The 16,910-nt window shown below is 40.3% G+C and overlaps 1 protein-coding gene across 1 annotated transcript; it reads left to right on the forward strand.

Annotated features, from left to right (window-relative positions):
- The first annotated feature begins 785 nt into the window (after positions 1-785).
- On the forward strand, positions 786-16,508 carry LOC101765589 (callose synthase 3). Its single transcript, XM_012847644.3, has 42 exons — positions 786-946; positions 1,057-1,332; positions 1,412-1,637; positions 1,731-1,824; positions 1,927-2,037; positions 2,116-2,232; positions 2,355-2,447; positions 2,543-2,634; positions 2,724-2,850; positions 3,664-3,801; positions 3,876-3,952; positions 4,041-4,134; positions 4,733-4,855; positions 4,969-5,083; positions 5,780-6,114; positions 6,195-6,247; positions 6,326-6,386; positions 7,013-7,094; positions 7,164-7,213; positions 7,296-7,382; positions 8,169-8,297; positions 8,409-8,512; positions 8,619-8,703; positions 8,803-8,963; positions 9,048-9,171; positions 9,245-9,342; positions 9,819-9,948; positions 10,061-10,212; positions 10,501-10,610; positions 10,707-10,832; positions 10,918-10,986; positions 11,179-11,353; positions 12,068-12,212; positions 12,800-12,919; positions 13,004-13,122; positions 13,214-13,297; positions 13,577-13,689; positions 13,781-14,010; positions 14,092-14,889; positions 14,993-15,043; positions 15,502-15,687; positions 15,770-16,508. Exons 2-42 carry the CDS (start codon positions 1,095-1,097, stop codon positions 16,016-16,018), a joined length of 5,871 nt encoding a protein of 1,956 aa, XP_012703098.1. The 5' UTR covers positions 786-946; positions 1,057-1,094; the 3' UTR covers positions 16,019-16,508.
- The last annotated feature ends 402 nt before the right edge of the window (positions 16,509-16,910 follow it).

Raw genomic sequence — 16,910 nt, forward strand, 5'->3', positions numbered from 1 at the left:
ACCTATTTCTCTTCTCCTGCTACTCATATTCCTTGGAAAAAAAAAAGTAGTTAGGAGGAGAATGTAGCAAAATTCCGTGAAGAGCTACTTCTACTGGTGGAGTGTTTGGATACACCTCCTAAAGTTTAGTACCCGTTACATTGGATGTTTGGATACTAATTAGGAGTATTAAACATAGACTATTTACAAAACCCATTGCACAGATGGAGTCTGATTCGCGAGACAAATACCTAATTAGTCCATGATTTGACAATGTGCTGCTACAGTAAACATGTGCTAATCATGGATTAATTAGGCTCAATAGATTCGTCTCGCGAATTAGTATAGGGGTTAGCTCATGTTTAGTCCTTCTAATTAGCATCCGAACATTCGATGTGATACTTTTAAACTTTAGCACCTCGTATCCAAATACCTCTAAGTTAGACAGGATCGGATCACATAGAACTTGAACAAGACCTAAGTCCACACTGCTTGTTGCATGCAATGCAATGGAAAATGTAATGGGAATGGGAATGGAATCTGTACTACTGCACTCCAGCAGTGGGCAGTGCACAGCACCTATCTCTTTTCTTTCTCACCACAAAAAGGAGAAGCCGGTACTCATGCAATTTGTTTGATACAGGAGTATAATAACGTTATATAAAGGACGGAAACAAGAGGGAAAATAATAATAATAATAATTAGGGAAAAATTAGTAATGCATTTCGAATTTTGTTGCTTGCAATTGAAAGAAAGAAAGAAAGAAATTGAGCGTTGGGGGGAAAGGCCAGCCACTCCCACTACCACCGCTAGGCTAGTGCTGCTGCTTTTGCTTGGGAGGGCCACTCCGGACAAAGGAGGAGGAAAAGCAGCAGCAAGCAGCGGCGGCGGCGAGCCCTTCTTCTTCTTCGCCACCAGCACCCCCCACCCCCCACTTTCCCCACTCCGTCCTAGGGACTAGGGCTTCGTGAGCGCTCTCTCTCCCTCTCCCCCCTTTTCAAAATTCGTCTCAAACTTGTACCAGATTGATTGATTCAATTTGCTGCTGCTTCGCTTGCTTCCGTCCCAAATCCACAGGCTCTTCCTGCTGCTGCTACCCCATCCATTGCAGAGCCATGGCGTCCTCCTCGGGGGGGCGCAGGATGGCCCCCGGGGGTGACTCCTCCTCCGCCTCCCCCGCCTCCGCCGGCGCTGGCGCTGGACCCAGGAGGATCCTCCGCACCCAGACCGCAGGCAACCTCGGCGAGTCCATCTTCGACAGCGAGGTCGTCCCGTCCTCGCTCGTCGAGATCGCGCCCATCCTAAGGGTGGCCAACGAGGTGGAGGCAAGCAACCCCAGAGTAGCCTACCTATGTGAGTACCATTCTGCTGCTTCCAATTCTCATTGATTAATTAACTTTGACCGCTAACAAAAATAAATAAATAAATCCAGGCCGCTTCTACGCCTTCGAGAAGGCGCATCGCCTCGACCCGACCTCCAGCGGCCGAGGTGTCCGCCAGTTCAAAACCGCGCTCCTGCAGAGGCTCGAGAGGGAGAACGACCCCACGCTCAAGGGCAGGGTCAAGCAGAGTGACGCCAGAGAAATGCAGAGCTTCTACCAGCACTACTACAAGAAGTACATCCAGGCGCTCCAAAATGCAGCCGACAAGGCCGACCGGTCTGCCCCCTCGCTCTCTTGTGCATAGTGTGTCTTCTCTTCGTCCTTGGGCAACTAAACTAAATCACTCAATTGCATGCTATCATCTATCAGGGCTCAGCTCACTAAAGCCTATCAAACTGCCGCCGTGCTCTTCGAGGTCCTCAAAGCCGTCAATGTCTCCCAGAAAATCGAAGTTGATCAATCGGTAACTACCATTGCCTTTCTTGCCATTTCAGTTCTAGTTGCTCGCAGCTCCTTTTCCTTCATTCCCTTTTCACACAACACAACCGTCAACCGCCCCTTGCAGATTCTGGAGACGCATAACCAAGTCGAGGAAAAGAAGAAGTTATATCTCCCGTACAATATCCTCCCGCTCGATCCTGACAGCGCCAACCAGGCTATCATGCGCTACCCTGAGGTTGCCACCTATTTCGTATCAACTTGCTATCATAGTCTCAGGGGATGCTTATGCCCTCTGTCGCCTTTATGCGTGCAGATCCAAGCTGCTTTCCATGCTCTTCGTAACACCAGAGGTCTGCCATGGCCCAAGGAACACGAAAAGAAACCCGACGCGGATCTTCTTGGCTGGCTTCAGGCCATGTTTGGATTCCAGGTTATCACACTGGGATGGCTCTTCACCATCTTTTTCTTGTTTCGTATCAGATAATCGTGCCCATAATGGCTTGCAACCTCTGAATGAATCCATGCTCTCTAACTTTGCTCATCACTCTGCAGAAAGATAATGTATCCAATCAAAGGGAGCATCTCATACTCTTGCTTGCCAACGTTCACATCAGACAGATTCCCAAACCTGACCAACAACCAAAGGTATACCTATCGATCAGTACCATGTAAACACATGAGGTGCTAGATGCCTTCATGTTTGTGGCATTTACCCATTTCGTGCTGGCAAATGTTCTCAGTTGGATGACCGAGCATTGGACACAGTAATGAAGAAGCTATTTAAGAATTACAAGAAATGGTGCAAATATCTTGGCCGCAAAAGCAGCTTATGGTATGATGCGCTTATGGTCCCGTGAAGAGGTGCAGTTATATGCTCTTCTCAATACCGATTGACTTACTAGTGGATCATTTCCATTCTAGGTTGCCGACTATCCAACAGGAGGTACAGCAACGCAAGCTCCTCTATATGGGTCTTTATCTGCTTATATGGGGCGAGGCGGCTAATCTGAGATTCATGCCAGAGTGTCTTTGCTACATCTATCATCATGTATGTCCAGTTCTGAGCTATTCAAACTAAGTATATGTCATCGTATTTACTGAATTAGTGAACTGAATCTAACAAGGGTTAGTTCTTCTAACGTAATTGTCTGGTTACTACAAAACTTGATGCAGAAACAGTGTGGTGTTTAGCTTATCTGACCTCCACTTTCACAAAGCTGTTGGCATATTATGAATAATCACACTCTGTTCACTTCCACAGTTTGAGAGTGTTGTGGACTCTTTTGTGGTGAAAGTTTACAGCCGCAGGAAAAAGGCGCCAGCAGCTGTTGCTGGGCCTGATCCTTGCGCCTGATCTTTTCAGGTTGTTAGCAGGGTCAGTTAGTTGTTAGGATAAGGATTAGATGAGTTTGTTGAGATTAGATCTCTATCTGTAACAGGGCTGGGCTCTATATAAGCCGAGCCACATTAGAGGAAAGGTAAGCAGAAGTAGAGATATTGTTCAGAGCCTCCCAGGGAGGGCGAACCAATCTGCTCCTGCGCCATTGCTGCCTAATAAAGCTTCCCAGTTCTTGTTGCCTATCAGAGAGAGTGTATGCTGGGTGCAACCTTGCTTTGGTACAAGGACAAACATGCAAATGAGTCATCCACATTGCATCTCTAATCTTACTGGCCTTTCATGCTCCTTTGTGGCTGTTATGAACTTGTGTAGATGGATATGCCCGCATATGTGTTTAGTTCCCAAGGCTGCTTGTTGCTCACGATTGATTGGCTTTGTGACGTTACAGTATTGTCAGTCATAAGTCTTGATGTTAGATTATTATTAGGGACTGTTAAAAAGTCTTTTGCTGTTTCATAACAGATGGCTTTTGAACTATATGGTATGCTGGCTGGAAATGTGAGCCCAACAACTGGTGAAAATGTCAAACCAGCCTATGGTGGAGAAGAAGAAGCCTTCTTGAAGAAAGTTGTGACTCCAATCTACAAAGTTATAGAGAAGGTGCAGTTTCTTAATTTCCATTGGCGATTGTTATGTTCTGAAGCACAGTTACATCCTTTGCAACTTTTACATAGGAAGCCGAGAGGAGCAAGATCGTAAAATCAAAGCACTCACACTGGAGAAACTACGATGATCTTAATGAGTACTTTTGGTGAGTGCTGATCTGATTACTTTCCTTATAGTTGCGTGTGCTGCTTTATTGAGGAAACACATGCAATTATTTCTGCACCGCTGCTCAGGTCAAGAGATTGCTTCCGATTGGGATGGCCTATGAGAGCTGATGCAGATTTTTTTAAGACTCCAAATGATGATCGTCGTCACCCTGTGAATGGGGTATGTCCCTTGTGATAATGAATAACTTTATGTTCGTGCATTCAGTTATGTTTGAGCTGGGCAGCTAGGTGATATTTGCTACATGAGTATCATATTAAGAGAATTCATAAAAGCCAGACACCTTTATATCATTCCATAAACCTTACACTAGAAGCATTCGGTGAATATACATTTGTTTTAACTATTTCTGAGAGAGAAATTTCATCCGAGGATGGGACTGTAAAGCGTGCTTGATTTTACATCTGTCAAACAAGATTCACCCGATATTATTTACTATGTTTTTGCTGTTAATGTAAAAAGGTGCTTTGCTATGCAGCAATGCAGGTATGGTACTATATGTAAGCTGCTTTCTTTTTTTGTTCCCCATGTAGTATTTTTCGACCTTCTATTTAGCAATGATCCTTATTAAGGGCTTTGAGTCTATGCTAAACTTCAGTTCTAATGCAAACATCGTTTTTAGCAGTAGGAAAGGGATGATTCATCTGCGTGTTTCTAGCTTTCAGCCTTTATGTTTAGCCTAGAGAGCAGACAAGAGCTGGTTAAACATGGGTGTACACTATTTTGATAGTTGGTACTGATGTTTCTTATTTTGGTCCAGGAGGACAGACCTGTTGCTAATGGCAATTGGATGGGAAAAGTCAATTTTGTCGAAGTACGGTCATTTTGGCACATCTTCCGCAGCTTTGATAGGATGTGGAGCTTCTTAATTTTATCTTTACAGGTTTACAATTCTGTTTCTTGTTCAAGTTCTTTTGGTCACTTATTTTAGATGCTTTCTGTTTCCTTACCCCTTATTGTTGCTCTTACGTATTCTATCTTTTATCTTTTACATAGGCCATGATTATAATTGCTTGGAATGGTGGCACACCAAGTGATATCTTTGATCGAGGAGTATTTAAACAAGTTTTGAGCATATTTATTACCGCTGCTATACTGAAACTGGGTCAAGGTATGGCCCCCTCCGCACTCTCTCTAGGCGCCTTTTTATATCATGACAGACTGATGGGTATATGCAGTTGGTGCTATTATTGACCAGGGTTGTAGTTTCATGTCAAGTTAGATAGAAGTTGCCTGGGTCCTACAGTGGATGGCTGCTGTGCTGTAAACAGCATAGAGAATTACTTGTGGTGTCTGAGTAATGTCAAATCCACTCTTCATTAAACAAAAGGGAAAAATTGGCGGTGATACTTTTAGGTCGATTAAATCTTGGAACTCACTGTCAGGAAACTATGTTTGCAACTCGTTGCCTTGTAGCAATGGTCGGGATTATCGTATTATCGAGGTGCCACGTAGTCAACTCATTCTCATGAACTGTGATTACCGAACAAGACTGTTATGTGCTAGGGCCAATGAGTATACACCATCTTATAATTGATCATGATATTCAAACAGCTAGAGCTTCTGCCTATCTGCTGTGGCAATACAGTTAAAAGGTCTGCTGAAACAATGATGAGGGGATTTGAGCGCATATCTCAAAATAGTAGAACCAAAAGATATGCCTAAAACTCTGGATCAGTTTTTTTTTACTTGATATATATTCAAGTTCCTCAACATAATTTACTTAGCATGAAATTGGAGTAGTATTGTCTTTGTTTAAGCTATGGAAGTTGTTGTTTCGTCACTTAATAAATATTTTCTACTGCAGCAATCCTGGACATTATCTTGAGCTGGAAAGCAAGAAAAAACATGTCTCTTGTTGTTAAGCTACGTTACATCTTGAAGTTACTATCAGCTGCTGCTTGGGTTGTGATTTTGCCTGTAACTTATGCATACACCTGGCAGAATCCAACCGGCCTTGCAAGAACAATTAAAAGTTGGCTTGGTGATGGCCAGAATCAGCCATCGTTGTACATTTTGGCAGTTGTGGTTTACTTGGCACCAAACATACTGTCGGCTGTGCTATTTCTTTTCCCTGTGATTAGGAGAGCCCTCGAGAGATCAAATCTTAAGGTTGTGACATTCATGATGTGGTGGTCGCAGGTATTTTTCTGTTTGGTTTTTTTTAGCCGAATTTAGTTCTTTTGACCCTTTAGGTAGTAATAAGATACAAAAATTTACAGCCTCGCTTATTTGTTGGAAGAGGAATGCATGAAGGCGCATTCTCCCTGTTCAAGTATGGTTTCCCATCTGAGCTTTTCGTTCCTTTTGGCCTTCCATTGAAGGCCTTTCCTGATTGTTGTTTCCCTTGTAGGTATACGATGTTCTGGGTCTTGCTTTTAGCCACAAAATTGGTTGTGAGCTTTTATGTGGAGGTATGATTCAGAACTAATATCTTTAATTTTATATTATACATAAACATGAGTATATTCACGCATTCTTAAGCCTGTCTGGATGGGGCATCTGGATCCAAATCCGAAGGATTTAGTTAAAATTCCTATATAAGTCCCTCATTCTAACAGGAGGTAGTACAGTGAGGTATTTCGGCGATTCTTTAGATGCATGGTGGGCGCTATAGAGATGACAATTACAGAGAATTATATGATACTAAGATCCACATGCAACATAAGTATAATCGGAAGTGTAAATTGTTAGTGGGTCCTTTAACTAGTGCATTTTGATGGATCTTCTGCAAAATGGACATAAGTATTAACATTGCACTTTGATGGACCTTCTGCAAAATGGACATAAGTAAGTATTAACATTTTTGTTTTCCATAAGCGAACCAACTATACTGCATACTATTCTGAAATTTGTAGATGGTTGTACCTGAGAAATTTGTAAAGTTTAGGCATTCGAGTTCCGTGTGAATTTTAGGACCCATGCGTGTTGTTTCATCAATGGGAGGCTTAGAATAGAGAGCTGTACCATTCATTGCCCTCCTTTTGTTGCTGATAATCAATTATTGGTTACTCATCTTGTCCTGTGTACCTGTCTCCAGATCAAACCACTTGTGCAGCCAACACAAGATATAATGAAGGAGCCAATACGAACATTTAAGTGGCACGAGTTTTTCCCCCATGGTATACCTCTGAAATGATCATGATCTTTTATAGATATTTTGATATTTACTTACTTTTTTTAATCTGCAGCAAATAACAACATTGGTGTTGTCATTGCGCTTTGGGCTCCTATCATTCTTGTATGCTTCCTGTCCTCTTTTGTTGTGTTGAGCAGTAGCTTCTCATGCTCCTATTCTGACTTGCGTTGTTTGAGTGCTTCAGGTCTATTTCATGGATACTCAGATTTGGTATGCAATTTTCTCAACAATAGTTGGTGGTATCTATGGGGCCTGTCGCCGTCTTGGTGAGGTTAGTAAAGCCGACCAATAACCTGCTTTATTATTCAGTAGACTGGGGTGGGTTGTGTCGCTGTGAGATGTTATTTTATTAGCTATTCTCCTGCACTATAACAAGTAAGGATTTAAGATGGGAACATTTAGGTGCTCTGGTTGTCTAAATATTCTCTGAGTGGCACACATGTAATTACTTTATATGGGAAGGGATCCTTGTGACCCCTCCTTTGTATTTTATTATCTCTCCTAGGTTTCTGAGGAAAAATAAGATCGGAACATATCTGACTCTAATACGATTCATATCTGAGAAAACAAACAAGGCTAATATTAGTGAATTAGAACATACCCTTTTCTCATTTCCCTTTTTTATTTGTAGATATCTTTTTTCAGCAGAATTTGTCTCCCTTTTTTTTCTGTCTCAGTGTGCATCAACTTAAGGATCAAATAATTGTAGCATCATAGATTAATTGAGTTGATGTTCTTAAATTTTATCAGACTTTTTGTGACTATTTGCACCAGTTTTTGAGATTGGCAGCACGTCAGTACATGATGGTGGCAGTGGATGTGTTCTTGTGATATAAGAATCACTTCCTTCCGAGTTTTTTTTTTGGGTGCATTTCGCTATTCAAATTGATAGGATCTTTAACCTGCTCAAGCATCTTTCTTTTGTGGTGTGAATGCCTAGCTTGTTTCATGTGTATGGAGCTTTTGGATTGTATTATACTTTTCTATGGTTCTGCATTAACAATTGTTAATAAGTGAACTAAGTAACTTTGCACTGTTGCTGGTTTCATGAGGTCAGATAAGGACATTGGGAATGTTGAGATCTCGGTTTGAATCTCTGCCTAAGGCTTTCAATCAATGCTTGATTCCATCTGACACAAGCAAGAGGAGAGGATTCCGGGCTGCTTTCTCCAGTAAACCTTCTAAGGTGTGGATTCTTGTTTTACAACCTTTACTTGAAGCAGATCTAATTTACATTTAAATCGCTTAGACACAATTTTCTTTTGTTCCATCACCTGGCACATTCAAATTGCTTCAGACACCTGAGGGCACCAAAGAAGAAGAAAAAATAGCAGCAAGATTTGCTCAGATTTGGAATCTAATTATCACAAGCTTTCGCGAGGAAGATCTGATAAATAACAGGTGCAACATCCAATCTTTACCCCATGCATATATGGACTTCCGCTTCCCTGTTTGCCTTCTTGCCAATCTGTTGCTTATGATTCTTTTTTTTTAAAAAAAACGTCAGAGAGAAAGACTTATTACTTGTTCCATACTGCAAAGACCGTGATATGGATATAATCCAATGGCCACCATTCCTGCTTGCCAGCAAGGTATATATTCTTGTGGCTTGTTTGCTTCCAATTTCTCTGCTATCTATTTTGGTGGAACGAGCTTTTGTGTTTCATTTTCTTTTATTGACTGTATTTCAGATTCCGATTGCATTGGATATGGCAGCAGATAGTGGAGGAAAAGATCGTGATCTAAAGAAGAGGATGAAATCAGACCCATATTTTACTTATGCTATCAAGGAATGCTACGCTTCATTCAAAAACATCATATACGCTCTAGTGATTGGTCCACGAGAGAGAGAGTACGTTTGACACTCTTGGCTGTTAAAGCTTGATTTTATTCTGAACCCAGTTGATAAAGTTAATATATTATGGCACATTTTCAGTGTCATACAAAAGATTTTCGATGTGGTGGATGAGCATATAGCAGGTGACACTCTGATAACAGAGCTGAACATGAGTAACCTTCCTACTCTGAGCAAGAAGTTTATTGAGCTGCTTGACTTACTGGTATAAAGTTAGTTATCATTGTTCTATCAGTGTTCAGTGTGGATATCATATAATTCTCAGTCCTTCAATGCAGCAAAAGAATAACATAGAAGACCAGGGTCAGGTCATCATATTGTTTCAGGATATGCTCGAAGTGGTTACAAGGGACATAATGGATGAGCAGCTCAGTGGGTGCGAACCTAGTTACCATTCTACTGTACAAACTTGCAGAGTAGCCTTTAACTGTTAGTTTTGTTCCTATATGCATGTTTCGTTTTAACTTATGGGGAGCTTGTTTTTCATGCGCAATTCACACAATAGTGGGGAACATCTGATATTATATTTTTTTGGGTGCGAAATGGCTGTTAGAGAATTGGTTATTTGGTGTAATGGAAGTTGTTTCTTTTTCTTGAATTTGGTGAGTTGTAGTCCTTCGGAATTTGCTGGTTCCTCTGATAGCATTGTTCCATAATATGCAGTTCATTTTACAGAAACATCACACTGTTCTTGATAGACGAAACAGTAATTTTGTTCATAATGGATCAGCCATCACTGACATAGCCACATGCCCGATTTTTTCATCAATATCTTTGGTAATCACATACTAGATTCTTGGTGGTTGTTGATTGTATTATCTTTTGATATATCTATTATTATCTCTTGAGCAGACTACTGGAATCAATACATGGTGGAAATAATAGAAGATATGAAGGAATTACACCACTTGATCAACAAGTTCAGTTGTTCACAAAAGCTATTGATTTTCCTGTAAAGGAAACACAAGCATGGACTGAAAAGGTTCGATTTCTTGTCCAGCTTTATTTATTATTTTGTTGCGTTAAAAGTAGACACATGTTTGATAACAAAGCTAACTACTATTTTTGTGATTATGCCTATTTATTGGTTTCAGATAAAAAGGCTTCACCTTCTGCTCACAGTGAAGGAATCAGCTATGGATGTCCCTACGAACCTGGATGCTAGAAGGAGGATATCTTTCTTTGCTAATTCTCTTTTTATGTCTATGCCAAGGGCTCCAAAAGTGCGGCAAATGTTACCCTTCTCGTAAGTTTTACCCATTAAGTATATGTTGCACTGTACCATTCTTAGCTAGCTTGTGTGTTCTTACTGGTAATTGAATATTATTTTCAGTTGATAAAAAAACCTACCCTCTTTTCTCTTTGGAGAAAGGAGTACCCCAGGTTTAGCATTCAGCTGCTAATTATACCGATACATTTCTATTCATCTGCTCCCATCATATGGCTTCCTCTTCCAAACTCCTGTTAACTAGAGTTATAGTTCATGTTCTAATTGTCCCTTGTCTGTTGCCTCTTCACTGGCTGATTACTGCAGTGTCTTGACTCCCTATTATAAAGAAGACGTTCTTTTCTCTTCACACGCGCTAGAGGAACCGAATGAGGATGGAGTTTCTATCCTTTTCTACTTGCAAAAAATCTACCCAGGTTCTTTGATTAATATCTTAATTTGTGAATAAACACACCTCAATCCATGAATTCTTCTGATCATCAACATAATGTTTTTATTCAACATCCTTGCAGATGAATGGAACAATTTTCTTCAAAGGGTGGATTGCAAGAATGAAGAGGAACTCCGTGAAACTGAGCAATCTGAAGAGGAGCTTCGCCTTTGGGCATCATACCGGGGACAAACTTTGACAAGAACTGGTTTTTGTCTTCTCTCAACAAAACATTTTATATAGTACATGTTGTATAATTTGATTGATTTAATAATCATTGTACTTTCTTACAGTAAGAGGGATGATGTACTACAGACAAGCTTTAGTCCTTCAAGCTTTCCTTGATATGGCCAGAGATGAAGGTACATTCTGTATACTCCCTTCATTCTTAAATATATGACGTTCAGGACAAGCAATTTAGTTCATTTTTTTAACTAATTTGCTTGTCCTGAATAACACATATTTAAGAATGGAGGGAGTACTTGACAGCTGGTCCTGTTCCCATATTGTGGACGCTGCATGACTAATTCATTGATTTTACTTGCTTTTCTCAGATCTTATGGAAGGCTTCAGAGCAGCTGATCTGTTATCTGATGAGTCGCAGCTATTGACTCAATGCAAAGCTATAGCTGACATGAAATTCACATATGTTGTATCATGCCAGCAATATGGTATCCAGAAACGATCTGGTGATCCACGCGCACAGGATATACTGAGATTGATGACAACGTAAGTCTTGATTTAAGATCAATACTCTGCTTGAACATCTTGACATGAATAGGTATTTCCTGCTTGCTCACAGCTGGACTATGTTCTTTTTACTGAGAAAAGCAAGTAAAACAGGGGAAGGGATTATGAGTAAAACAGCTCAAAATTGTGTTTTGATGGTATTCTCTCAGGATACAAGTAATACAGATATTTTTGGCCTGTATGAGTGTATATATGTTGGAAAAAAATAAGATGTGTGCTACAAGGATATCTATACCAACCCTACTAGAAGTATAGGATTCCTACTTAACTGTGGTTGACAAAATAACTTGAGGGTGGAAGCCCATAGCAAGTCTAACCAAGACAATATCTTCTGAAGCGAGTAGAAGCAATGAATCACACCAGAGGATATTTAAGTTTAGTTATTCCTTAACACTACAATGTTGTATAGGGCAAGAATATGAGGGTACAAAAAGGCTAGGGAGGGTTGTAGGACAGCAACAATTCCTCGACCGTTTTGAAGTTTTTCTTAAATAATATGCTGTGGCTTTTTCAATCTTTTCTTTTTCTTGTGGTTGCTTCATGGCTAGTATTTTTGTTCCCTTTGTGGAATTCAATTAATCTTTTTCGTTCTTAGTTTTATTTGCTTTGGCCATTTTAACACATTCTTTTATGTTACTTGTATTGACGCTATGTGCTTCTAAATGATTGAAAGGATTTTTTTTTCTTTGGCAGTTACCCGTCACTTAGGGTTGCCTATATTGATGAAGTTGAAGAGCCTAGCAAAGACAGAAATAAGAAAATAGAGAAGGTTTACTACTCTGCATTGGTGAAGGCAGCGGTAACGAAGCCTGATGATCCTGGCCAGAAACTTGATCAGGTACTGTGGAATGGTTTTCGATTCAGTGTTAGAGATATACTGTATATGGATCAAATTATATAATTACGTTCCTACTATTAATTTTTTACTGTTGCATTGCATCTCTGTGTACTGGATCTTCCTCTTTTGTCTATGACATATTAAGCATGCTAGTATTTGGTAGTCTGTGGGTGTGTAATACCCATATGCTCATTCCAAAATTGTATCCAAACCAAACAATTTTTACTTTGTATCCTAGAGCCAAATTTTGTGGCTATGTATTCACCATACATTGGCATTATATGTATCCTTAAATTTATTTGGCCTTTTGAGGTATGCTGAGAAGATGTTGCAATGGCTGAAATATGACCTATTGCTTTATTGAATTGGTCTAGGATATTTCACTAGTGTATATAGATTGCAAGTAATAGGAGAGCAAGGGTTACAAGTATATATAGGCAAGGAGACCCGGGAGAGGTTTATAGAAATATAACTAGGTGTCTAGAATACTATAATGCTACCTATTTGGAATGAATATGTTTCCTGATCTCTTACTACCAATGAGTTAAACGTGTTTACCTATCATCTGTTCGTATTTTGCTGCATAGGATATATATAGGATAAAGCTTCCAGGGAATGCAATGCTAGGTGAAGGAAAACCAGAAAATCAGAACCATGCCATAATTTTCACGCGTGGTGAAGGTCTCCAAACCATCGATATGAATCAGGTATGCATCATCCCCCCCACCCCCCACCCCACCCCTGCAACAGGTTCTGTGACATTTTTTTACTATATCAATTTATCATAATAGGAACATTATATGGAGGAGACTTTGAAAATGAGGAATTTGTTGCAAGAGTTTCTGAAGAAACATGATGGTGTGAGATATCCATCAATACTTGGTGTAAGAGAACATATCTTCACCGGCAGGTACACCCAGATTTATTTTAAATTTCTGAATTTGTTTATCAGTGCCATTTAGTTGGATAATCACCGTATACTTTCTTGATATCCTCTACAGTGTTTCTTCTCTTGCATGGTTCATGTCAAACCAAGAAACGAGTTTTGTGACCATTGGACAGCGTGTACTTGCTAATCCTTTGAGGTGATTCATCTTATTATGAAAATTTCTATGACACATTATTGTCAATATAATTTCATGTTTTGTGGGTTCATTTTACTCTTTTGCAACATGTTTCTTCCTGATAATTAATATGTTGGAATTTCTTGTCATGATATAGTAATGAACTAACAGTTATTGGGGATTTTTATCTTAATGCGTGTTATATGTATTCAGTCAAATTTGCATAGTTAACTTATTTCCCCTTTAGGAGTCAGTACTTAATAATTTTTTGTTGTTTGCCCTGAACATGTTCATATCCAGAGTTCGATTTCATTATGGGCATCCTGATATCTTTGATCGGCTTTTCCACCTCACAAGAGGAGGTGTAAGCAAAGCTTCTAAGATTATCAATCTTAGTGAGGACATATTTGCTGGTACGCCATTGTTTTCCCCACCCATCATTATTGCTTAATCTTGAAATGTGGAAATTATTTTGCTAATACTATATTTGTTGCTTGATGACAGGATTCAATTCAACTTTGCGCGAAGGAAATGTTACACATCATGAATACATGCAAGTTGGCAAGGGAAGAGACGTTGGTCTCAATCAGATTTCACTGTTTGAAGCAAAAATAGCAAATGGTAATGGTGAGCAGACACTGAGCCGTGATGTCTACCGGCTTGGACACCGTTTTGACTTTTTCAGAATGTTGTCCTGCTACTACACTACTATTGGTTTTTACTTCAGCACAATGGTACACACTTCTCCCTTGACTTCTCAACTTTCAGACCGTTGATTAATTCTAAACTTTGTAGCCTTTTCTGTCTTTTCTCAGATAACAGTTTGGACGGTGTATGTATTCCTCTATGGGCGCCTTTATCTTGTCCTCAGTGGCCTCGACGAAGCACTAGCCACTGGAAAGAGGTTTATACACAATGAACCTCTCCAGGTTGCTCTAGCTTCACAGTCTTTTGTGCAGCTTGGGTTCTTGATGGCACTGCCTATGATGATGGAAATTGGTCTAGAGAGAGGATTCAGAACTGCGCTGAGTGACTTCGTACTTATGCAACTGCAACTAGCATCCGTGTTCTTCACATTCTCTCTTGGGACCAAAACTCACTACTATGGAACCACACTGCTCCACGGAGGAGCTGAATATAGAGCTACTGGGCGTGGATTTGTGGTGTTCCATGCCAAATTTGCTGAGAATTATCGACTGTACTCGCGAAGCCATTTTGTCAAGGGCATCGAGCTGATGATTTTGCTTATTGTGTATGAAATATTTGGGCAGTCATACCGAGGAGCTATCGCGTACATTTTCATCACGATCTCCATGTGGTTTATGGTTGTCACCTGGCTCTTTGCACCATTCCTGTTTAATCCTTCTGGGTTCGAGTGGCAGAAAATCGTGGATGACTGGACTGACTGGAATAAGTGGATCAGTAACCGTGGGGGTATTGGTGTACCACCAGAGAAAAGTTGGGAGTCATGGTGGGAAAAAGAGCAGGAGCCTCTTAGACTTTCTGGAAAGCGTGGCATTATTCTTGAAATAGTGCTTGCATTGCGCTTCTTTATCTACCAGTATGGTCTTGTTTATCATTTGAACATCACCACGCACACAAAGAGCGTTCTGGTAATTTGCCCATCTCATTAGTATTAAAAGATATCTTTCTGGTTTACTGTATAAACAAGTGCTGTACTGGATGTACTTAAACATTTCTTGATGGTCTTTCCAGGTTTATTGCCTCTCATGGGTCGTAATCTTTGTGATTTTGCTCGTGATGAAGGTAAATCTGCTGCCTGTGCTCTTTATCACTTCGATCTGTTTAATTTTGATGCGTACTTGTGAGTAACACTGGCTAGAGATGTTTACATGCAAAATGCATTTCAAAACTACTTGTAAATTATATGTGCTACTCCCTCCGTTCCAAATTGTAGGTCATTTTGACTTTTCTAGGTTCATACATATTATTATGCACCTAGACATACACTATATCTAGATGCATAATAATATCTACGAACCTAAAAAAGCTAAAACGACCTACAATTTGGAACGGAGGGAGTATGTATCTTGGTGCTGGAAATGTCATAGAGATTTGCAAATCAGCTTGTTTAGAGGGTCCTAGAGTTAGTTTTGCTATATGTTTACCTGCTCAGAAATTAGAATGGATTGGTTAGGCTGTTACTTGATCGAATAGGCAAGCCCTTGACGTGAAATTTTGCTAACCAATGGCTACGCTTACAGACTGTATCAGTTGGGAGGCGGAGATTCAGTGCAGAGTTCCAACTTGTGTTCCGGTTGATCAAGGGGCTGATATTCATAACATTTATCTCCATCATCATAATCTTGATAGCAATCCCGCACATGACAGTTCAGGACATGTTTGTTTGCATCCTTGCGTTCATGCCGACTGGATGGGGTTTGCTTCTGGTAAGTAGCTGTCGATGCATGGTTGGTTTTGTTGGGTTGACGGTTGGGTTGGCCCTGACTCATGATGTGCTGTTGGCTTCAGATTGCGCGAGCTATCAAACCAGCTATCACAAAGTTTCAGCTGTGGGGTTCAATCAAGGCACTTGCCCGAGGCTACGAGATCATCATGGGGCTACTGCTGTTCACTCCGATCGCATTCCTTGCTTGGTTCCCGTTTGTTTCGGAGTTCCAGACGAGGATGCTGTTCAACCAGGCCTTCAGCAGAGGCCTGCAGATCTCGCGCATTCTAGGCGGGCACAAGAAAGACCGGGCAACACGGAACAAGGAGTGAGTATAGGTAGCATTGTATGGTTGGCCCCTCCTGAGTGTAAATTGTGGCTCCTCTTTCAACTCTGTTGGACTAGTATAATGTGAGTGAATGAGAGAGACGGGGGTGCTATGCTGCTATGTAGTAAGTTGGCAATTTAGCATTGTCTGTAGTGCCTGTTGCGGCCTTGTGTAATCTGCTCCTGGAGTCGTCGTAGTATTGGTTGATGAATGATTCCCAATTCTGCTCACATGCCTGCCAGATTGTATATATAATATGCGTACCTTTCGCGTTCTGGGGGCGTCGGATCGATCATAATGAACATCAGGTGAAAGGATAGAAAAGAAAATGATGCTCAAAAACAAGGGAGTTTGTCACACTGTATATAGGTGGAATAAGTATATAATATGTAAAACTCCTAAGCTGCCTAACCTTGTACCTCAAAACCATATAATGAGGTTGAGTACTGTGGACTATTATAATAAACTGTCTAAATAACTCAAGTGGTTTTAGACGACTTGGTGTTTCAGTACATGCACTGACATTGACTTAATTAGTGTGGTCTTACTGGCGTATTACCTATTTGGTAAGTTTTATGTTTGTATGTGCTATGTACCTATGTACAAAAAATCCTAGTTTAAAAACTGTTTAGGCCCCCTTGGGAATGTTTCAATTGGACATCCAAGAATCCTACAAAATTTCTATGAAATGCCTCGATTAATAGAAATTTTGGAGGAAATCTAATAATTCTGCTCAAATTATGCATTTTCCCTATTTCTACGTCTTGCGTTCAAAAGGTATCCTAATGTCAATTATTTTGTTTAGATGGTTTTAATTAATTAAGGGCCTGTTTGGCTCCAACCTGTTAAAGTTTAACACCCGTCACATCGGATGTTTGGATGCTAATTAGAAGTAT

Source organism: Setaria italica, chromosome I, assembly GCF_000263155.2.
Source record: "Setaria italica strain Yugu1 chromosome I, Setaria_italica_v2.0, whole genome shotgun sequence".
Classification (NCBI taxonomy): Eukaryota; Viridiplantae; Streptophyta; class Magnoliopsida; order Poales; family Poaceae; genus Setaria; species Setaria italica.